This window comes from Neolamprologus brichardi, chromosome 5, assembly GCF_056152115.1.
Source record: "Neolamprologus brichardi isolate AB-2024 chromosome 5, ASM5615211v1, whole genome shotgun sequence".
Classification (NCBI taxonomy): Eukaryota; Metazoa; Chordata; class Actinopteri; order Cichliformes; family Cichlidae; genus Neolamprologus; species Neolamprologus brichardi.
In genome coordinates, this window is record NC_142108.1 from 1497168 (window position 1) to 1522298 (window position 25131).

General features: G+C 41.5%; 1 protein-coding gene across 3 annotated transcripts in view; it reads right to left on the reverse strand.

Moving 5' to 3' along the window:
* Window positions 1–25131, reverse strand: part of fbln2 (fibulin 2) — an 80003-nt gene that overhangs the window by 27937 nt on the left and 26935 nt on the right. For 2 of the 3 annotated variants that reach the window (XM_087840475.1, XM_087840474.1), the window contains exons 3-8: window positions 15220–15343; window positions 13363–13492; window positions 12567–12747; window positions 8149–8358; window positions 6170–6289; window positions 665–766 (exon numbers count right to left, since the gene is read on the reverse strand). In XM_087840475.1, coding sequence (XP_087696601.1) covers window positions 665–766; window positions 6170–6289; window positions 8149–8358; window positions 12567–12747; window positions 13363–13492; window positions 15220–15343 — 867 coding nt within the window. The remainder of the gene's footprint in view (window positions 1–664; window positions 767–6169; window positions 6290–8148; window positions 8359–12566; window positions 12748–13362; window positions 13493–15219; window positions 15344–25131) is intronic. The other variant, XM_087840476.1, reaches the window with a different exon arrangement.

Consider the following 25131-nt stretch of genomic DNA (forward strand, 5'->3'; position numbering starts at 1 on the left):
GCACTAAATGTTGCCCACCCACAAGTCCACATGTGGGAGCACTTTAGGGAAAGAAAGTGCTCACTTTGCTCACTGAATGAAATGATAGGAGGGAAAACACTTCCTTTAATGTGGTACTTGTTCATCTTGAGTGTTATCCTGTCTGGTAACAGACTCAGCACTTCCAGCACTCACTTTGTTAATTTTAGTGATTTTGCACCTAAAGCCTCCAACCAGTGTCCCGAGCTACCACACGAACATGCTGAAAGAAAGGTAGCTGAGTACATACACAGATGCTGTGTGTAGTGTGTGATGCAACGACTGCTCCCACAGAGTAATTGGCTATGGTTGAATCATGCTTGAGGCGACAGTTTCCACCACCTAACATTGGGAGCCCAATCAGCTGATGCATTGTTTAGTATCACGAGACCTTCATGAGTGACTGAATCCAATTAAAAAGTGCCCCGACCTATGGACAGACGCTTCATTTCACTGCAGCTCTGTCATCCGGCCTGTATATATTTGTTCCTTTATGCATTCACTGGGTTTGTTGTTGCTGTTAGGTTGCTTGTTACCTTGTGGTAACCAGGCTTGAGGGAGACAGCTTAAGGGATACATATGAGCTTTGTGAACCACTCCAATTACCGCCAACGGTAATGTGACAAGAAAGCACGGCGGCCCTTACCTTCACACATCCGTCCATCTGTCATCAGTGAGAACCCCGGGAAGCAGGAGCAGCGAGCCCGGCCTGCCACGGCCGCACACTGTTGACTGCAGCCACCATTGTCTGCGAGAGACAAGCAGCATGATTACAGTCGTCTCTGCATTCCACACAGCTACACCTCCAGGGCAGTCATCTGCAGTTATGTTTCTCATCTTTGTACTGTTTCTCTGTTCTCTTGCTCTCCCGAGGCTACGATGGACCCCACCTTCCCTCCCGCACACCGATCATTTGCTCCCTGCTGGAAGGAGCCTCTCATGAGCCATCGCAGTCACACACCAGAATCAATTCTCCCTATTTAACAGCTCAATAGCTCTGTCACAAAGAGGCATGGGCCAGGAACTGTTTCCCCACAATCTCTAACCAACACATTCCCCTCTAAAGCTCTGTAGCGGCGAGGGCGCTCTACACATCGATCAGGATCTTCTTATAGCTAACAGAGACACTTTGAAGGAGTGGAGGCTTTCACTCGAAGTTGGACTTTTGAGCTTAAGGGTTTGCAGTGCTCATCTCCCACTGACATGATGAGGATTCTGCTAATGAAGCTGCTGAAAGCTTAGATTAACTAATACTGATCAGTTTATTAGTGAAAACATGTTGTGAGGCAGCTCTTCCTGTTTTGACCTGTTGTAACTCTGGAGTGTTTTAATGTGAGCAGTCAGGAGGCGCTCACACACATCGTGTTAGTAAGAGCACAAATATATGACTTCTATAGACAGAGTTAGAAAGTGAATGCAATAGTGATGGCTTGCTCATTTCCCCACCATACATAAAGCCATAACTCATTCTCACCACATATTACACATGTTTGGACACATTTTGGCGAGGTCTCTCTTGGAAAATAAATTTTAAACTCAGTGAAAATTTTTACTTTTAAATAAAGGATATTTAAAAAAAGCTTTAACGTCTTAACATCCACCATGTCACTGCTCACCTGTTCAGAGCTAGTGTTGGATTTTGTTTTAAGCCTACAGGATGTGTTTTTGACGTGGCTTGCAAATGTATTTGAACTTTTCCACATTTTGTCACATCACAGTCACAAACATGAATCAATTTTATTGGAATTCCACATGAAAGACCAACACAAAGTGGTGAACACGTGAGAAGTGGAACGAAAATCAGACATGATTCCAAACATGTTTTACAAATAAATAACTGCAAAGTGGGGTGTGTGTAATTATTCAGCCCCCTGAGTCAATACTTTGTAGAACCACCTTTTGCTGCAATTACAGCTGCCAGTCTTTTAGGGTCTGTCTCTACCAGCTTTGCACATCTAGAGACTGAAATCTTTGCCCATTCTTCTTTGCAAAACAGCTCCAGCTCAGTCAGATTAGATGGACAGCGTTTGTGAACAGCAGTTTTCAGATCTTGCCACAGATTCTTGATTGGATTTAGATCTGGACTTTGACTGGGCCGTTCTAACACATGGATATGTTTTGTTTTAAACCGTTCCATTGTTGCCCTGGCTTTATGTTTAGGGTCGTTGTCCTGCTGGAAGGTGAAGCTCCGCCCCAGTCTCAAGTCTTTTGCAGACTCCAAGAGGTTTTCTTCCAAGGTTGCCCTGTATTTGGCTCCATCTGTCTTCCCATCAACTCTGACCAGCTTCCCTGTCCCTGCTGAAGAGAAGCCCCCCCAGAGCATGATGCTGCCACCACCATATCTGACAGTGGGGATGGTGTGTTCAGAGTGATGTGCAGTGTTAGTTTTCCGCCACACATAGCGTTTTGCATTTTGGCCAAAAAGTTCCATTTTGGTCTCATCTGACCAGAGCAGCTTCTTCCACATGTTTGCTGTGTCCACCACATGACTTGTGGCAAACTGCAAACCGGACTTCTTATGGTTTTCTGTTAACAATGGTTTTCTTCTTGCCACTCTTCCATAAAGGCCAACTCTGTGCAGTGCACGACTAATAGTCGTCCTGTGGACAGATTGCCCCACCTGAGCTGTAGATCTCTGCAGCTCGTCCAGAGTCACCATGGGCCTCTTGGCTGCATTTCTGATCAGCGCTCTCCTTGTTCGGCCTGTGAGTTTAGGTGGACGGCATTGTCTTGGTAGGTTTACAGTTGTGCCATACTCCTTCCATTTCTGAATGATCGCTTGAACAGTGCTGGATGTTCAAGGCTTGGGAAATGTTTTTGTAACCAAAGCCTACTTTAAATTTCTCAACAACTTTATCCCTGACCTGTCTGGTGTGTTCTTTGGACTTCATGGTGTTGTTGCTCCCAATATTCTCTTAGACAACCTCTGAGTCTGTCACAGAGCAGCTGTATTTCACTGACACTAGATTACGCACAGGTGCACTCTATTTAGTCATTAGCACTCATCAGGCAACGTCTATGGGCAACTGATTGCACTCAGACCAAAGGGGGCTTTGGTCTGAGTGCAATCAGTTGCCCACATATACATATATCTATATATATACAAATAACTATCTATCTATCTATCTATCTATATATATGCATGCCTGATTTCAAGACTGACATTAAAAAAATATATATTCTGCACACAGGGTCCAAAGACTAACAGAAAATGTGAGCCAAGTAAGGGATCAGTGGAGAAGCAGAGCCAAAAATCATGTTTCATATTCTGACATTGGTGATATTGATATATTAAGTAAATCTATGAATAATATAAGAGGCCAGCTGTGTTGACTGCAAATGTTCTCTCTTTGACTTTGGTATATTTATAACATTTATTGGTCCAATATATTATATTAGACTTCATTATTGCTTTATAGACCTACATCTCGAGTTGTTTGAGCTCCTGTCATAAATCTTTTCCAGATATGGCAACATTTTAAGGGACAATTGCATTGCAGGTTTTGCATTTGCCTTTAATATCTTTGCTGGCCTCCTTCATTATGTCTGGAGCAGTTTATCCAGTTAGCTGAATGATTAGGTACACCCAAAAAGGAGGTTACATTGTTTGGGGCTTTAATAAGAGCTTAATCTGACTGTGAAACACAAATAACATACAAAAAATGCTCACTAATAAAAAATATGTTGTCTTACAACTGAAGTTACCGTGACAGAAATAATGGAAGTCGTGTGTATGGATGCAATAAAAGCAGCTTGCATTCATCTCTCCAGGTTACACAGGCGACAGGTTACTAACCCAATAATTTTATTTTATTTTTACTGCTACACAGAAGGCAGAAAATCTAATATTATACAAAATAACTTTTAACACAAGAAATCAAGAAAAAGTTTGAAGCATCAGGAAAACATATGGACATCACCTACAAAAAAGTGTCCTTTCATCGTGCAGTGAGTGAGGAGCCACACTGTATGCTCACCTACAACCACATTTCCACTCTTTATCCCTCGGCTGCAGAATTAGACGAAAAAAACTGCTACGAAGCTTTTTTTATTAGTACATGACAGACGGGTGTGACCTGCCTGGACTATTGCCTTACTCAAGTTAATTATGCTACATGTGTGATAGCAGTCCTGTGGGTCTCAGTTAAGAATAGAGTTGAAAAATATTTTCAGAAATTCAACTTTCAACACAGAGGCCGCTCCATAGCCCACCTCTGAAATGCTGTACTTTAAGCCAAGTGCAGATAACGTGACATCTGTAATTGCTCTTGGTGCCTCTGTTCTGTGTAAAATAGCTGCTTTCTTTAAAAAAAGAAACCCCTATAAAAGTCTAGCTAATCTTCAGCCAGTCTGTTTCCTCCTACATTCACTGAATTTGGCGAGCTCGATGATCCATCACCATTTTCTTCATGTCCCTGTCCGCCATCATGTCACTCGCATCAAGCTCGTTTCCTGTAGTTGTTGTAGTTAGACACAACTACAACAACTACAATGCAGTTTTTGATATCTTATTGGAAATGTGGCAAAAAGGATCCAGATAGCACCCTTTAACCTGACTGATGAAGCTGATTCAGGGTCTACCTCATATGGGCTACAGTTCAGGTGACATTTGCTCTAACCCTTGAACCAAAGTCACAGCGAGTACGTTTGAGCCCAAGGGTTAGACTTCTCCTCAAAAGACTAATCAAAGACTGTTGCACGCCACAAAACACCTGACAGCACAGTTACCAAGATGTATGTTCCAGATTATGGTCAATCGTGTCTGCTCTCTGGGGATCAGTTGATGTTTCTGCCAATGGAGCGATTCTTATTTAGCACATTTCTTTTTTTCTTTTTTTCTTTTTTTTTTTATCAAGGTCTTTTTATTGAACAAAGAATTGCTTCCAACAACAATTACGGCAATATTAACAAACAGTCTACGGGCCAAAAGAGTGCAAAAGGCCAGAAGATCAGAGTGTGATTTGGAAAGACTGGCATCACAAGGCGTCACCCCAAAAATAGCTATAAACGGGCAGGGTGCAATTGGAACACCAAATATGTTGGACATGGTTTCAAATATGCTTTTCCAAAAGCTACCCAGTTTTGGACATGCCCAGAACATGTGAAATAGGGAAGCAGGCTCTCGTTTGCACGGGTCACATGTGGGGTCAAACCCATCCTTGATTTTGCTCAGTCTAGTTTTAGACCAATGGAGACGGTGAACCACTTTGAACTGAATCACCACATGTTTAAGGCAAATAGATGACAAAGAAATTCTATTGATTATCTTATTTATTTAGCACATTTTCTATGCAGTGCTTTTTATCTAACATTCACATACATTCAATACTGCAATGAATGCATCAGAGAGCAACTTGAAGTTAGTATCAGCAGCCCAGGATCGAACCACCAGCCTTCTGATTAGTAGACGACCTGCTCTACCACCTGACTTACAGCCACCTCACTGCACACACATTCTATGACTCTGTGGTGGCCTCTGCTATCTTCTATGGTGTGGTCTGCTGGGGTGGCAGCATCTCTGCTGGGGACAGGAAGAGACTGAACAGGCTGATCCGAAGGGCCAGCTCTGTTCTAGGATGCCCTCTGGACCCAGTGGAGGTGGTGAGTGACAGGAGAATGGCGGCTAAGCTGTCATCCCTGTTGGACAACATCTCCCAGCCCATGCAGGAGACTCTGACAGCACTGAGCAGCTCCTTCAGTGGGAGACTGCGGCACCCACGGTGTGGGACGGAGAGATTTCGCAGGTCTTTCCTCCCCACTGCTGTCAGACTCCACAACAAAGACTTTAACTGATCAAACACATCCACTAATGTGCAATAATCTTTTCTGGCATCGTTGTATTTTTACTCAGTTGTATATAGCATTTGTATTCTATTTTTTTCTTATTGTATATTTTATTCTATTTTATTCTACTGTATATAGTATTTTATTTTATTCTATTCTGTACAGTTGTGTACTGTATTTATTCTTATTGTATTCTAATTTTTGCTTCATAACTTTTGCACTGTCCACTTCCTGCTGTGACAAAACAAATTTCCCATGTGTGGGACTAAGAAAGGTGATCTTATCTTATCTTATCTTATCAGAGCTGCTTTCCGAGACAGGTTGTCCCGGTGATGTCATTTGCTTTGTGGTCCAGTGTTTAGATTACCTGCACATGGATTGAGGCTAAAGGAGCTGGTGGTGGTTGTAGTAGTTTTAGTGGTGGTGGTGGTGGGGGAAAAAGCTGGACCGTCAACTTCTCTGAGTCCATTGTCCTCCTTGAAGCTCACTGCAGAACAACAACAGCACAGACTGTGAGAAACATGTAGCAGTCCAGCTAACCGAGGCTACTGCATTCAAACCATTTAATGTTTCTAATACATGCAGCAAATTTGAAAACGAGCAATATTCCAAGAAATCATTTGACCCATGCTGAGTGTTTTTGTCATTATACTCTTTTACGGAGCAGAGAGAGTTCTATGAATAAATGAACATTTTTATTTGAGGTCGTAATGGGTGGATTTTTTATACTCCTCTTTAAATATCTTTTCCCCAAGGGCCATAAATATGATGGCGATCAAATCTGGTGTTGGTTTAACCACAGCACAACCATAGATTAGCTTACTGAGATTTCTGCATTTAAGCTTTTAGTGGAAGTAAAATACTTGAGGTTTTTTTTGTTATGCAGCTGCCTCATCTCGTGTCAGTGAATTCTGAACACGTGCAGTTTTTTAAGCTGAAGTAGCACAGGGTCAAACTAAATATGACAGGTGCAGAATTTCAAATAATGTGACAAATGAAGTAATTAACACAACTCATTATGTCCAGTGCTTGGAACCTTGGTTCCTGACATGCATGTAAATGTTACTTTACATCTACCACCCACCTAAGCACTGTTGCAGCCCAAGAGCCCCACACAGGCTCATGGCTGTGCAATAATACTTGAGGAACAGCTCAAAAAAACAGCGTTTATCCGGTTCTCAAACTCACGTGATCCCAAACAGCCTGACCTGTCCTTGAAGAACCTCAGAGACACTGCGTCCATGTCCTAACAGGTCATGGACGCAGTGGGCATGTGGTTTTATGTCATGGCTGATTGTTATACACCACTCTCACTGTGTCATTTTTCTGTCTGTTTGTTAGCAGTGTCGCATCCACAGTTTTCAAGATATCCTTTTAAAATTTTGTGCGATGGTAGATGCCAATAATAGCTTGAGCTGATTTCATTTTGATAAAAATCGGGTCAAAGTCACACCAAAAACTTTATATTACCCGCAGCTTTTCATGAATATTCTTCAAACTTTGCAACAAAATACTTGATCTTGGGGGAAATATGTACCTGTATTGACTAAGCATTTGACCTTGACCTTCACTGTTAGTGCCCAAGGTCAAAATTAGCCTTGAAACCTGAGCCTCGTTCTGCCGGAGGTTTCTTCCTGTTAAAAGGGAGTTTTTCCTTCCCACTGTCGCCAAAGTGCTTGCTCATAGGGGGTCATATGATTGTTGGGTTTTTCTCTGTATCTATGAAGCACCTTGAGGCGACTTTTGTTGTGATTTGGCGCTATATAAATAAAATTGAATTGAATTGAAAAAATATTTAAAGAAACCATGACAAGAGAGAGCTGCACAATACAATTTTGTTTTCCAATATGATGACCTAAGATGTCATGACGCCATAACAGGCTGATGTCATTAACCACCCTCATAAAACATCAAAGTTTTAGTAGAGCCCTTGCCCTTCGAGAGGAGTTGCGCTCTCTGAGTGCTCCACAGAGCTCTCTCTCAGCTCATATTCAATCAGCCTGCTAGCACCCCAACATAAAGCCTGTGCCTACAGTACTGGAGTAGTGAAATTCCTTTTGAAATAATCTTATGTCCATTTGTCACTTTCAGCTCTTCCTGAGATGTTTAAATGTACCTATACTACCAAACACATTGAAACCCTGTTCCTTTAGCCTCTATGCAGTTAGTGCATGTCACGTTTTTGTGTATTGTGCATGACAGATATGTAACTACATATGACACATTGTTCAGCATTTCAAACACAGCACAACAATCTTGTCAAGCCTTGGATTTCTCCAAATATGAAATTAAAATTATGATTTTAGGCTCCATTTTGAATCGATCTGCCAGGACGAGCTACTGTACCTGGTGCACACGAATGTCCATCCAGCTGCAGGATGTAGCCCTGGTGGCAGCTACAGCGATAGGAGCCCCAGATGTTGGTGCACGTGTGCTGGCACAGCTGGCCAGGGTAGAGCTCACACTCGTCAACATCCTCCTGCTCCTCCACAGTGTTGGCAGCTTCATCTGTGGACCTGATGGAGAAGGCTTCCTTGGGGAACTTATTGTCTGATACTGGAAGGAGTCCGTGGAGAGGAGGTGGGAGAAAGTGAGGGGAGAGGGGGGGTAAGATTAGGAACCAGATTTTCTGTATTTATTCCAAACACTTATCTAATGAAACTGACTTGAAGACACAAAACAACATCTGCTCGTCCCCCACAATTAAATTCAAAGTGTGTATGTGTGTTTATACAGTGCAGTTATACAAGGTGATAAATATTCCAGCAAGACTGCGCTCAATCTTGCTAAATATTTATGGTCACATGACTTGGCTGGTGCATCCTCGATCAGATTTTAAGGCTTTAATGCGGCTACTATACGTGCCACTTTGGGCTAAATTTGTAAAGCAAAGTATTTTTGGACTAAATAAAGGCTGACCGGAAAAAAAACGTCCATAAATGTTGTGCTCGGGATTCAGGTTATTACTAGGGATGAAACGATACCAATGTTTTCAAACCGATACGATACCGATACTTGGATCTGAGTACTTGCCGATACAGAGAACAAAAACCGATACTTCTACCACACACACACACAAATGCAATGAATTGGAAGACAGGTTTTATTTTATTCTCTGCCGATAAAAAATAATATCTTAATAAAAATGACCACAAAAAAATTTCAAGTGAAAAATAAGCACTTCTGTTAAATTGTTGCGGAGTCTCCACATTGTAATTTAACAAAATATCACTGAACTATTGGCACTGTCTCGAGCTTTCAGAATAATAAATAAACACTTCTGTTTATTTATTATATTTCATATCGCAGCTCGAGTATGCTGAGAAGACGGTGCAATCCTATGTTTTCCACGACCGGCATTGGCTGGTCATCCAGAGCGATAAAATGAGTCAGAGCCTCTGTTATTTTAACTGCCCGTGGATTTTCTCTTGACATTTTTCTTCGCTTTTCCAAAACCTGAGTTAAAGTTGGCTGTTCCACACTGCTGACATTTTGTTTAGCCTAGCTACAGCAGCCTCCAGTTTCTCTTTTTTATCTGGAGCCGCCAGTCTCACTCGCCTAACCCTGTGCCTGTTTAGCGCGGGATGTCCCCCTAGTGACCAATCTAAAAAACTACAGAAATGACAAGCCACCCTCTGATTAATGAAATAAGTTAGTATCGGTTCATGGTATCGGTTAACTTTTACGAGTATGAGTAAACACACATTTTACAGTATCGGCCCCGATACCAGTATCGGTATCGGTGCATCCCTAGTTATTACTGATGCATTTTCCCTTTGTAGAACAGAAGACATGGAGAGATACATTACGTCCAGATGTGGGTTTTAAAAAGTATCTCTCACAGTCATAACCTGGGGTTTAAATTCAGAGGATTACATGTTTCCTGTTTTAATTAAAAGGCAGTGAGTCATAAGACTCAAAATACCCCCCCGGAAATAATTACAGTTGCTTCTCATGCAATTTTTAAAATTCAAAATACACTCACAGTAAAAGCATCTTTGCTGTGAGGGTGTTTGTGAGAATTATTAAATAGACTCAATGGACGTCACTAGTTTTTGCAACCTTAAAACCTTGCAAAGCTTTCAGCAGGTTCATTGATTCCCACTTCAGAATGACATCATTCAGACTTTTTTTGGAAGCTAAAGGAAACGAGCTGCAGTGGGTTGTTCAAGCAGAGCCTATTAAAGGGCAGGATTATGTTATGTTGTGAATGAAATAACAGCCTAAAGCATTGAGAAGACCAACCTTACCTCACCATTGCACTAAAAAACAACTATTCCCATTAAAGGACAACCATGAAAATAATGAACTGCATTTCCATGCCGTGTGTCTGTTCCCAATATATAAAACTAAGAAGCCGGAAAAGGGTATTCCAAACCGCAAACTAATGATTATGGAATGATTCTTCTGCTTTTGTAAAAAGTTTTATGTCACTCATCACGAATCTGATGTCATTGATGAAAAACATGCAAATCCCTTCTAATAGCGCCTACAGCTGCAAACAAGGTATGTAGGTCATATTCAGCGAAATGTTAACAAGCAGTCATGTTTTTGCAGATGGAAGGTTTGCTGAAATGCTTGTGCATTAAACCTGAGCTTCTTGACAACCCGCTGGATCAAAGACAGAGGGAAACTTTGCTGGCCCAAGTAGAGAGACAACAGCCCGAGCTGCCATCTGTTCCTGATTCATCACAGCTCCGCATTACTCTGCACGGTAACGTGACTCCTGACCGATCAACCCTGAGCATCTGACATGGGCCTGTATGAGAATAAAATACTGATGGCTCAGATCTGGACTGCTTGCTGTCCCAGTGCAGGTTTGCCAGTAGCCACAAATACGTGAGAAGTTGGTGAGGAGTGTGTATGTGTCATAAACTCAACGTGCTTAACATGAAAGATAAAAACACAGAAAGCTAACCCAAACATGCAAACAGACAAAAGCTATTAAATGTAAGCCTATGAGATTAAAAAGATTGTGAGTCTGTTTGTGAATGCACACATAGATGTGACTGATCTAAGGTCAGTGTGTAGCTCGAGCCAAAGAACAGGACCACAGTAATAAGAGCACCTTCAGCACACTTAGATCCAATTCTGGGAGCAGTTAAATTATTTGCACATGATGACCTGAAAGGTCCATTTGAGTTATAGACACTGAGCAAGTCAGCGATATACCGGCGCACACCAGTGAATTTCCTTCAGACATGTACTCATGCTTCATGGATAGTCCTGGTACACTGAGCTTTACAGCAGCGGTCCCCAACCCCCAGGCCTCAGATCGGTACCGGTCCGTGAGTCGTTTGGTACCGGGCCGCGAGAGTTGAGGCTCAGGTGTGAAATGTATAGTTTTCAGGGTTTTTATCGGTTTTCAGCGTTATTTTGTTATCGTTTGTATCGTTTACTCGGTTTTCCTGGGTCTTTTCACGTGTGTTATGAATACATCTTCTTTTTTTTCAGTACCGGTACTAGTTTTATTTTGTTGTATTTATCCGCGACACCTTAAAGGCCGGTCCGTGAAAATATTGTCGGGCATAAACCGGTCCGTGGCGCAAAAAAGGTTGGAGACTGCTGCTTTACAGTATTGTAACCTGTATGATCTGCCTGCATGAACAAATTTCTTCAAGTCACTTTGAGATGAGAGTTTTTTAAATTCTTGATTCTGGTAGAAAGCACTTCCAGCAATCTTATTAATGTGATGCCATATTAATAAGATCACCATAGTTTGGATTCAGGAGAATCAAGATTTCCCTTTTGATAAAGCATAAAGCCCTCTAACCCCCAACCAGTCATGGGGGATGGCTTCCCCTCCCTGAGTGTGGTTGTGCTGGAGGTTTCTTCCTGTTAAAAGGGTGTTTTCCGTCCCAATGTCACCAAATGTTGCCCAAAAGCAGGTCGTTTGATTGTTTTCTCTGTAATATTGTCGGGCGAATTGAACTGAATGTCCGAACTGATGGCAACATTCCTGACTTGCTCACTGTGTTTCTGAGAAAAGGATGGTAAATATGAACCTTTTCTGTCTCTGGTTTCTTTGACCTGCAATGACTTGTCTCTGTTCAGTTCTAAAAAGTTCCTACACAGACAAAAGGTTTAAACAGACAGGAGCAATATGGGGGATGTAAAATTTCTCCTGTGAATGTATTTGTTTACTTTTTCATACTTAAGTAACTTTAAATATTCATAAAGAGTTTTACACGCAATCTCTGTTTCTTCGTATTTTGGATCACAGAACTGTGACTGGGAAACAAAGACATCCCCCAAATTTCTCTTTACTCACCATCACAAAATAAAAGCAAACGTGAAGAGAAATAAAATGTAAAAAAAAGATGAATTGGACTGATAGAATCTCCCCCGATTCATGTGGGAATAACAATGTGTTATTTCAAACCTAATTGTTGGACATACTGGAAAGACTGTCGGATGTTTGCTTTCGCTGCTTCTTGCAGCCTATTTTATAAAAAATGTGACATGCTGTGATAATTAACATAGCACCTGCTGAATTTAATGAGCATGTGGTAGGCCATGCACTGGAATGGATCAAAGGGCACATAGCTAACCCCGCTAACCTCACTACATGAATATTTTTGTTGAGACAGGAAAGAACAGTTCACAAAGGCTCTGAAACTTTCTGTCATAATTACTACATTTTTTCACCGGCCACTTCCTTTGCTTGTTTTTTATTATACATAATATAAGTGCTAGCATGTGCAAAGTGCATAACATGCGTGCTTTGCCAGGTGGAAATCGACTGTGCAGTGGGTTACAGATACCTTTCCTGGGAAGGGCAGTTGGTCTTGGCTTCTGCTTTCTCCTCAACAGGCTCAGAGCATCCCCTTCCTCGCAGCAAGTGAGGAAGATGTGACCGCATGGATAGCCCAGGTGCTGGTGGGCATCACAACCCCGCCCTTCACTGCGAACACGTAAGCCAAGAACGCAGCAGCTGCAGCACACCTGCCGGTCCGCACAACAATAGCATAGCCTGTTAGGAGAGTATCACCTCTTTCACATCTCTAATCATCACCTCACTTTATGGCCCTCTGCTTTTTGCTGGTTAGTAAACATCAGCATGAAAGAGAAACAGATGAGCAAGCCGCTTTATCGCATTGCGCAGGACTTCAGCTGCGTCATGTTTTGTAAAGAAAACCACATGTTAACCTGGTTTTTGCAACAATCCTCTAAAACCCAGCAAGCAGAAGACCTGATACAGGAACATTTAACTCAGGTGGATTAGCCACAGGGTAAAACTAGAAGACTAGAAAATGTTGCATTTCAAATTAAGGCTTCAAATTTGACATTAAAGGTTTTAATTTAAAAGCTTTTGCAGCTGTTTTCTTCAAATACGTCAAAATTCTAATGTGGTTTAAGTTCAGGATTCAACTGGCAAATGCAACTTTCACTGTTATTGTGACAGAAAAAAAACATAATTTTCTCCCCGTTTCTGTTAACAAAGCAAAACAAGAGTGAGCCTCTGGTCAGCCAAGTGCTTGCTTCATGGAGACCTTGGTGGATCTGTTCACCATCTGTCATGACTCAACTGCCTTCCTGTGAATCTTCCACTGTGCGTACCTGATAGGAGTCATCTAGACACGAGTCCCGCTCATCCACGTCACAGCTGTCTCCACCTCTGGCTGAGGTCACGCCTAGTTCACACTGTCTTTCCTTCACAGAGCTGAGACAGCACTGCTTCTGTGCAACACTGGAACACACACACACACACACACACAGCGAGTATTTTAGCACTTTCTTGTGCTTCATATTACTCCATATGTTAAAAGTAAATTATGCATATTAATGTCAACTATATAAATAATGGAGACATAAACAAGTTAGTAAAAGTGTTTCTGAGGTCACAGGTGCTGTCCTCATAGACTTCTATACAACCAGATGGCTGTTTGTAAAAAAGGAGTTGCAAAAAGCAGCTTTACTTTTCAGCCATCTTTTATGACCGTCTGATGTTACACAGAAGAAAAACAGTGTGCTCCATATAACCCAAGCAGCAACTCCTTATAAATTTTTATTTCAGTTCTTTGCTGTGAAAGAAACATCATCCATGATGAATTTACTGATGGACAATCCTGTGGCTCTGATGTTAACAGGTTAATCCTGTTAGGTAGATATGTCTCTTTCTTGTCAGATGTGTTTATCTGATCGTTCAGTCTGACGTCACTAGCCGTGTCTGGGCCTAAACTCCGCTGCAGGTCCATATATCAAACGATCACTGTGGCATTACTGAGAGTTGAAAAACTGTCTAAAGTCTTTCATCTTTAATAAAATGATCAGCGTTCTGCTCTACCAGGTGTAACAATTGAGTTTAACATCCAGGCATCCATGAAAACGGAATTTATGACATTTAACGGAGTTAGAAGTTAGCAGGAAGTTAGCTCGCTAGCTTCTATCTAAATACAATATAGCATGTCCTGACTGCGGGGTTTTGGAAACAAATTCAAATGTACAGCTCTGTTATCACTTCCAACATAAATGAAGACAGAAAACTAAACAGCAGTGACGTTTGTAGGGTTACTGAAGTTTGGCTAGCTGGTATATAATGTTGTGCTACGTGACTGCTAACGACACAGCTATGTTAGCATAATATAAACAAGCTAACTTTTTTTCTACTCGATAAACGTTAACGTGAGTGTTCTCGGTGGTCAGGAACAAATGTAATCGCATGGCAGGATGCTGTAAAAGGACCAAACTTCAGCCAGGAGAACAACTGAGATAATCCATCCACAATACGAGGTTAGTCATTAATATACTGCTGCATGGGCTGGGCTGTAGCTACATCCTAAGGTTTTAAAAACTGAGCTTAAATAAATGATTAGCGGTAATAAAAGCCGAGGGAGGTCAACAGTGATCACTGACTGTTTTAGGAGCTTTTTGAGATTAAATAGAAGAAAATACAAAACATTAAACATGTTAACAACACAAAAGCCATATTAAACGCAGACTACTTTAGGCCCGGAAGTAGGATTCGTCACGTCATCACTTAATAATCGGGTAGATAGAGAATGTGAAAAAGCTCATCTCAACACTTCAAACTGATGACAGCGGTCACAGCAGCTCACTATTTTTACCATTTCGTTATTTGTCTATGATAAATCAGTTAAATCAGCTATGATGGTATTCTAATATAGTTTATATAAGACAGCGTGCAGTGGTTACAATGTTATCAACATTCAACTGCAGTATAATCAAAACGTCTAAATTATAAAGGTAATAAAGGTCAATTTTTGCACTAAAATTTATTTTCTGTGGGGCAGTGTAGGAAATGGCAGCAGTGAGAGTTCAGTTATCCTGACTGTAACTCATACTTTGCATAATGTGCAGCACGATGAGTAAGTAGTTCATGTGTACAGTTAGTGTACAGCAGCTACCACAAAGAACATTTGTATAACTAAAAATTCATACTCTCATGTTACTTACCTGCAAACAGAGACATTGTCATTAGTGAGCAGAGGCATGTTCTTGCAGTGACCATTTTCAGATGCCCATCTCTGGCCAGCAGTGCAGCAGGTCTGCAGCAGGTCTTCAGAGGACACACCTGGATCTGCAGACAGCAGACATGCAGGTATGCATATGTCAGCACACACATGACTGATGGAATAAAAACAGTTCAGCAGTGTTCAGCAGTACTCCACATGTGTGCACAGCTACGCTGTATGGATCAGACAGAAGCCCAAAGAGAACGGTGAAAACGTTAAGCTGTCTGACAGAAACATTTAGTAGACTGCAGCAGCCCTCGACGGTGCCTTAAAGATTTCTCCAGCTGACTAAAGAGGTACAAAATACAGTAGAGCATTTTATTACTGGATTTTTTTCCTCTTTGGTCAGGTCTTGGATAACCTACTCAGCTATACGGCACAATTTTAAAAGCTGAATGAGAGTCCTTTGGTGGGGTTGTGAATATATACAGGACTCCGGGCAGTGTGCCAGAAGATGATGAGATTTTCTTTGCCAATAGCATATTTTTCCCTGACTGCTATTATAGTAAAAACTAACAAAAACACTATTTGAGAAGGTAGTACAAGAAAATCCATAAAGTATTTTAAGGAAAAGATTTGAAAGCAATTTTACTCTTTTGTGTCCTTTTGATGCAAATATTTCCAAAAGGTTTTATCAGTCTGTGCCTTTCAGAAACAAACAGGTAAAAGGACTGACCACTGTGTGATAAACTGCAGAGACACGTAGAGAAAGATGCTTTAAAAGTACATTTTTGGAACTACCTAGATTTGAAAGAAATCTCTGTACACGTGACACAAAACCATAGAGAAAATAAAACTTTGTAAACTCTGGATGACTGGTTGATGCCTCTGATGTTTGTTGTAACACCTCTCGTCAGTGATCAGTGGATCTACACATGTTAAAACCTTTCCAAGATAAAAATATTTCTGAACCAAATCCAGAAAAACTCCCACCGTCTGTGAGCTCATTAAAGTGGCGTGAGGCATCTTTTTTTAGAAGCCAGCATCTGTGATGGTTTAGAGGATATGCTATGGGTAACGTGCATATCTAAGAAGTCTCCATTAATACTAGCTAATATGTCCGAGTTTTTGAGCACCACATGCTGTCATCCTACTTTTTCTGGGGAGGCTATGGTTGTTTTGGCAAGACAGAGTTAAACCAAATTCTGAAGAATCTTCTTCTCTGCTTGGCTTCTCCCTCTTTTGGAGAGTCCATTTTTGGATTTGTGCCACATCTATGATTTGCCACTTTTAAACCAGAGGTCTTCTAATGAAAGCGCCTCTGACTGGAGTTAATAAAATCAAATAAACAGATAAAAGTGAAGGCCACGAGCTTGTAGTTCTCTGTGTTTGGGCGTGAGGATCAGAGATGTTCTCTCACGCAGAGCTGATTCCCATTGAGCATGGCATGATGGCTCTGTAAATTAAATCAGTTGCATTCCTTAACTGGCCATTTTAGTCATTCAGTGAGCGAATACCAAAATAAAATCCCAGTAATGGCTCCTCTTTAAAACCGTCTCGATTGCCATCCATTTAGTCAGAGGAAAAAAATGTCATAATTTCAATGCCATCAACTGAAGGAAACGAGCATAGAATGCATTTGAAACCAGGAACCAATTAAATGCCCACAATTGAATGAATGCATTTCATATTTCTAAACTTCACAGCAACAAATTACTATTGATGCTCAAAAGAGGGAGAAAAAAAAGCTCAATTTGTTGCCATTTAGCTGATTGCAAGCAAAGATTGTCTACATCAAGAGGATCCCGATTTGGCAGCCACTGATCATTGGCCATCTCTGCCACACCGCAAGCTCCCAACAGAGACTTCAATGCCCCCCTCTACCACCACCTCCCTCCGGTGAGCATGTAACAGCAAGCCTGGCTGCTCTGTGTGAAGCTTAGTTGGGGATGTACACACCATGAGACAAACTGCTGTTGCTGCCTGGCACGATAGAGAGCCAAGAGCTCGTCAGCCTCACCATCGCCTCCACGTCAGTCCCCAAAACCGTCTCACCCTGCTGCTTTTATCCACATATTAGCATGAATGCTCAAGCACACACACACACACACACACACACACACACACACACACACACACACACACACACACACACACATCAAACTTCACTCAGTGCCCTTTGAAGAAAAGCCACTGACAAAGAGCTTTTGTTTTTCAACTCAATAAACCTTCTTTGGCTTATTTACAGCACACAACATTTGCATATTCTTCACACTCAGGCCGCTGTGAAATGAAGCTTTGTTTTATAACTTTGAAGACAGGAATATAATTTGTCAACAACAGCAAAAATACATTTACAAAAATCAGCAGTAAAAACAACAGAATTTTAATAACGTTCATACTTTTCTATGCACAAAAGCATGTAGGCATTAAAAATGAGTGCTTCACACACACACGCACACACACACACACACACACACAGCTAATTACATTTCACTGTCTGGATTTGTGCTGAAACATGAAGCTTATTTCTCGTAATTAAAACCAGCTACATCAGAGAATTGGCTCCACAGAGTCAAATATAGCAGTTTGATAAGATTTAGCCATTTCCTGCATGCATGTAACATCCACCATATTCACCTCAAACCATAATTGGTCTGAAACTGTGCTAATCCCATTCTGCACGCTTGTACATTCGTATAGGGAAAAAAAAGAAATAGTTCCCGAGCTTCACTCTGAAATTCTATTTGAATTCACTCGCCTGCATTCAGCTTCATCCCAGTCCAACATCTTTTCAAGCTTGATAAAAAAAACTTACTGTGCATAATTTATAAGTATTGACATTAGAAAACAGCATTCACTTGTAGGATGCTTGAAAGTAAAAAATGGCTTTTTCCCCCAAAACATTGTCATTGTTAAATCTGTGAGATTTTACTGTCAGATGCACAAATGTCTTCTAAAATCTGTTAAATCTGTTTATTGTTTTGTTTGTTTGTTTTTTTCAAAAATCTCTGACTTCGTTGGGCACCTACTTAAACTGCTGTGTGGGCTACATGACAGTATTTCCATGGCCGTGCTCTTACTCTACTACTGACAAACAAAATAGTCGATTTACTGAAATAACTGAATAATTAATTCATGGCTTAAATAAGTTATGAAGCAAAAACAGTGGCTGCAGAGCACAATAAATTACACATTCACCTTACAAGTGATTCATGTTTGATTCTAGGCGGAGACACAAAGAGAATGCTGTGTAAAAATCAGCCAATTAAAACATGTGGAACCACCAGCTGTTGTGATGCTTTGTAAATAAGGAAACAACAAAAATAATCTTTTTTTTTTCATTAAGCGAAAATGTTACAAAAACATCTAAATAATGGTGCGATTTTCTTAAATGTGACAATTCTGGGTTTCTGTCAGTGTATTACAAGCCCTGTGGCTAGCCTGGCCCACATTTGCACCCACTGTATTTAAGCACACGTGGAAGGTATTCAAAGAAGGACATCAGTAACATCAACCTTTGATTAGTCAAGTCCTGTTGTGAAGTTTCAAGCTGAGCATTTTGGGTGACTGAGACTCTCTGGGACACAAAATGCTCTTAGGCTTGTATCTTGCCAATAATTAATGAAAGAACATGCTGTTTATAGCTTTTAAGTCTGTAAATCATTGAAGTCCAAAGGTTATTTCCCCATAGGTTTGCATACACTTACACTCAGCTTTCTTCACCACGATGGACCAGTACAGCATCTGAACCACTGCAGCCGTGGCCCCAATCCTGTCAGTGTCTCGCTCCCTTCTCCTCCCTCATAAACAAGACCCCGAGACTCCTAAACTTCTCCTTCACTTCAGTTGGGTACTCCACCCTTTCCTGGCTGAGTATCATGGCCTCAGATGCGGTGGTGATATTTCTCATTCCAGCCACAAACGGCAGTGAACCGGTCCAGTGAGAGCTGGAGGCCACCAACTGAATTACATCATCCGCAAAATGTAGAGATGAAATCCTGAGGCCACAAAGGTGGAGGCCTTCCCACTGCATGGCTATGCCTAGAAATTCTGTCCACACAAACTGTTAAAAGGATTGGCGACAGTAATTCAGACCAACACTTCACAGCAGTTGTACGGGGACTAAAGGGCTCATAACAGTGGGCCAGATTATATCTTTCAGCAGGCCTGGGAATCTCTATGTGTTTCCTTGGATAAGCTGAAGGAGGTTGCTGAGGAGTGGGAGGTCATAACCTCTCTGCTTAGGCTGGTGCCCTCGCAACCTTGCCCTGGATGTAAGGAAGAAGATGGACGATGGACTGATGGATAGATGTTCCCTGCCTCATTTAAGAATTTTAAGAATATTTTTTCATGTAATATTTCTGGATTATGTACGATATATAGCGTATAGATATGCAAAAAACATTATCCAAACCTGAGTTTGTATACAGACATTCATTGGGGCAAGTGGAAGGCAGCATAATGTCTCACTGTTATCAAAAATATGTTCCAAGAGTTCCTGCCAAAAGCCAAATATGATTTTCAGATGCAGGGTCAGATGGAACTTAAGATTTAAGAGTATTACGACTATTATAGCTCAAAACCACACTTCTGTCAGTACCTTTTGTTGAAATAGTCAGAGCAGCTGCTGAGATGGCAGTGCTGCCTTGCCTATCAAACCAGCTGGTCATGTAGCAGATGGACTGAAAATAAGAGACATCCGTCCACCTAAGGAGATCCCGCGGGGTTTGTCTGGACAGATTAGCCCAGGCTCACACAGCTCGCCCATCATTACTTTGTCTGGCCAAACACAGACCTTACCACCCACCCACTGAGACACAAGTGAACCCATCTGCACCACCTGAAAACAAATGACAACAACCAGTGATCGCGTGATGTCATGAGTGTCTGCTGCTAATGTGTCAGGAGTTTGGATGGTCTAGGACAGCGGTCGGCAACCTGCGGGTGGTTTGGGAAAATAAATGAGAAGTATTTAGCTGAAGTGTATTTTATTTGTGTTTAGTTCTTTTTTTAACTTGTTGTTCTAAATTGGAAGATTATTGTGATATTGAAATATAAAAATAAGATTATATTTTATTATTTTTCATCGCTCAAAATAAGCGTCACACTCCCGGAAGCCGGTGTAGCCGCCGAAACACCGTGCATTTATCGAGACTTTCAACCCCAGGTCGGCCAATTATGGATCTTCGGATCCACATTATGTCAGCAGCTGTTCTCCACCGTGAACTATGTTAAAAACAAACACCGCTCACGCCTCACAGATGACAGCTTACAGTCCTGCATGAAGATGAAAGCCCCGATCTGCAGACGCTGTGCGCAGAGGTTCGGGACCAGAAGTCTTATTGTAAACATATCACGACAGACCTGACGATGTTTCCATGAACATGCTTTACAGCTTCTCTTTATTGACCACTTTTCACACATGGCTGCTGACGCATACAGCCGGCTGTAGCTTTTCAGCTCACAGCCCGACACACACCAACACAACAGCAGAGAGCGCACAGACTTTAAGGTGGCGAGGCGTGATTGCGGGTGCCGCTCAGGTGCGTCCGACTCCCATGCAGCGGCGCTGCAGACCACGCCCCGCCACACGCATTAACCAGGTAAAATACATATTTAGGCAGAATTTTGCAAATATCTATTTTTTTTAGCAGCATAGTGCTTTTTTTTCCCAATTACTTTTTAAAAGTCAGGTCAAGGCTCCAAAAGCCCAAAGGCGATATAACAGTTTTTGTTTGCTACATGGATCATTTTAGTTCAGCTTTCCTTTCGTTATATTTCTTTAAGAGTTCAAAATGTGTTAATTACATAAATAAAATGTAATTTTCTCTGTAGCACTTCATGGATTTCATAAGCAACACACCTTAGTTGCTCTGTGGATTCTTTTAAAAAGCAGTTAAAAACTTTTCTGTTCAAACAAGCCTTTTGTTGATCTATGTATTTTATATTCTTCACATTATTTACATTTGATCTTTTACATTGTGTATAATGTCTATTGATTGTATTGTTTATTTTAATCTTTGTGTACAGCACTTTGTGACTGCCTGTCTGTGAAAAGCGCTTAATAAATAAACTTTACTTACTTACTTTAGTTGTTCACACAAAGCATAAAGGTAAAAAACAATATATACAGTGTTTTCTTCATTTTAGATTTCAAAAAGTATTTGCGGCTCAGTGTTTTCTTTTACGTGGAAACCGGGTCCAAGTGGCTCTTTGGGTGTTAAAGGTTGCAGACCCCTGGACTAGGAGCTCATGAAGTGATATATTTAGTCACTATATTTATATTTAGTCATCATGCAAATTCATGGCTCCCCAGAAATATCAGCCAGTTAGTGCTGATCACTGACGGAGCCAGTTCACGCAGGTAAAACGAGCCGCAATGTATCAATACATGCCAACATCCTCATCTGAAATATTTCCCATCTTCCCCTCTGTCTTGTCAGTGCCGCTGCTGCCCAGTCCCAGCATCCTCCTGTGAGCCACAGGGATGTTTATGAATCATTTCTCAGTTTCATGGGTATTTCCAGCAAGTGATGAGCCCAGAGCCTCGACACCAAACACTATTTGTATTTTTGCCGCTATAAGAAATCACGTCAACATTAGTAGTCTAACTTATTTTCAGTATATTTTTTTAATTCTAAAAATACTATACAGAAGTGCATGCACTGGATATGGCTTAAAGGTGCATTAATTTATTATGTGAAAGGGTAGTAGCAAACCAAATAACACTCAAATCAGCAGAACTCACTTCCTCATCGCGTCTTTAATCCTTTTTGATTGTCGTAAAGAAGAATTTGTGTGAAAAAACTTCACACCGGTTTGTGAGAAAGTCCTTTATCCAGGCACGTGTGAGAGGAGGGAGGCCAAGAGTGACCAGTTTGGTGATGACGATGTCCGGGTTGATTGTATTAAAAGCTGAGCTGTAGTACACGAAGAGCATTCGGATGTAGCTCTGCCGCTGCTCTAGGTGACTCAGCACAGCGTGGAGGGCTGTGGCGATGGCGTCTTCTGTGGATCTGTTTGCACGGTATCCAAACTGGCGGGGGTCGAATTCTGGGGGGAGGTAATCCTTGATGTGCTGAAGGACTAGTCTCTCGAAGCATTTCATGATTACTGGTGTGAGGGCCACAGGGCGGTAATTATTCAGGCTGGAGATGGGAGACTTCTTCGGCACTGGGATGATTGTGGCTGATTTTAGACAGGATGGGATGGCTGCCTGATCCAGTGAGAGGTTGAAGAGTCTGATGAAGATGAGGGTGAGCTGGTGTGCGCATGCTCTTAATACCTTGCCAGGTACTCCGTCTGGGCCGGCCGCCTTCCTGGGGTTCACTGCTAGGAGCACACGTCTGACATCGTGCTCCGTTACAGTGAATGGAGCGGTGCAGGAACCAGGTGAGGGTGAGGATGGGAGCAGGGCTGAGGCAGATGAGTGCTGCTGTTGTGGTGTTTCAAAGCGGGCGAAGAAGCTGTTTATTTCCTCTCAGGTTTTCTGTTTTCGCAGTGCTGCCTCGATGTTTCTTTTGTGGTCTGACTTGGCTTTTTTAATCCCCCAGGTCAGCTCGAGCAGCCCTGTACAGAGCTCTGTCACCTGACCTGAAGGCGGCATCGCGGGCTTTGAGGAGTGAGCGGATCTCGCTGGTCATCCAGGGTTTTTGGTTTGGGAAAACCCGAATGCTTTTGTCCACAGTCACATTTGCAGTACAGAACTTGATGCAGTCCAGTACTGATCCTGTGAATGTTCCTATAAGTCCTATATTTACTCAGTTTGAAGCTCCATGTTGGTCTCCACCAACCTCAGAGAACTATGTATGGTGTTTCAGCTGCTAAATGCTCCTGTTTGTTTATCAACCGAACACCACTGTTTGCACCCTTCGATACTCAGCAGCTACTGAACATTTTTCGGCTACCTGTTTGATAAACTAAAATGGGAAAGTTGTGCGATTGTAAAACAAAAACAAAGTAGTGAAAGGTGCTAAATCCTGTCATTAAGTAAACTAGTTACTGGTTACTGGCGATCTTTGTCTTCATTTCAGAAAGAGGCAGATGAATCTATTGATGCCATAACCCCGTTCCATGCGCCGCCCGCTAACACTACGCTCTGCATAAAGGCGACATGCTAGTTGCTTTGACGAAACTCTAATATTTCCCATAATATTACCACATATTCTGCATTTATACCAATATATGGAACCATTATGTTTATTATTGACAATCTTAGTTTTTCAAGGTTAAACATTGAAATTTCTCTCTTTTGTTACACTTGCACTTCTCTCCCGTAAGATCAGTCTACTTTCTTTCTGATGCGCAGTCCAGAGTTCAGAGTTAAAGGTGATTGTGGGGCAATATAAAGAATGTGAATAATAGAATAAATATTTAATAAAAGCTGCCATGCTTACCAAGTGCACAGTACATTTCTCTTAATAACGCTATAATAAATATTTGATTTACTGTCTAGAATGTTTAAGTAGCTTAAATGAACAGTGGCCTTCACTGACCAGGCACCACTGAAGTGCTTAATCCAATCCAATATAGTGATTTCAGAATCACATTAAGCCCTACCACAGACGATATTGGGAACATCAGCAGCGTTTTACTGGGAGTAGTTTGTCAAGTCTGGGCAACTTTTTAAATACATATTTTATGGGAAAAGTTGGGCTATATTCTACTAAAACAACCCCCCTCTCATCCTAGTATGCCTATGCCAGAGAGATGTTTAGTTCAGTAAGTCAGACTAGCATGCATTGATGGATCATACTTCATAAAAGACACCTCACATCCTGGCCACTCCCTGTTTGAACTGTTGCCCTCAGGCAGACGGTACAGGGCAATCAGCGCAAGGACTAATAGACTCAAACACAGCTGTTATCCAACTGCAATAACACATCTGAACGCTACAAAAAAAATGTCCATCGCGCCACTCTTGTGTTAATCTATGCATGGTCTGAAGCATGTGGGAATGTATGTGAATGTTTTACTGTTTCGTCGTATTAGTATTTTAAGTATTCTATCTATTTTATTTATTGAATTTTATTGTTTTATTTATATTTTGATATTGCTAGGGATGATGCAATGATCGGGGAACATTCTTAATTTCGTTGTAGCTGTGACAATGACAATAAAGTTTCTGATTCTGATAACTGATAATAACACCAGTTTATTGGAACCAACTCTGTGATAAAATACTTCAGTAAAACCCGAGAAAAAGGAAAAAGCTCCACGTGTTCAAAAAATGTCAGCATTTTATTCTCTACATTTTAATTTTCAGCTTCCTGTGGGAGGAAGACACCGCAGCCAAAGATCACACCTGTCGACCATTTCAAACCATTTTTTGGCAGACAAGCCACTTTTCAATTTCAGCTCAAGAAACAGGTGTGGATTTACATGACAGATTGTGTTTGTGCATCTTGTGGAAATTGCCAGTAAAGTTGGCGCATTATAGATGAATTGCTGCATCTCTTCAAGGTTACGCGATCAAAGGCCATGACCAGCAGTCTAAGACAACCTAAGACATTATTGTGGTCAATGTATGGATTGTTGAGTCAAAGGAGCTTGCAAAGAAAAGCGTCTGGACTTCTTTAAGTTACTTGAAGACGTTTCACCTCTCATCCGAGAAGCTTCTTCAGTTCTAAGGTCAAATGGTGGAGAGTCCCAGATATAAACCTAGTGGGAGTTTCCCCCCACAGAGGGACAAAAGGACCCCCTGATGATCCTCTAATCGCCTGAGCCAAGGTGTGGAACTGGGTGTGGGTCCCAATCAGCCAGAGTTTCGGGTGAGTTCATTGTGAAACCTGGCCCCACCTTATCATGTGATTTCCTGAGGTCAGATGGCCCAGGATGTGAGTGGGCGTTAAGGCGTCTGGGGAGGGAACTCAAAACTGGATTATAGATGGCAGAGAGTTGGTGTCGTAAA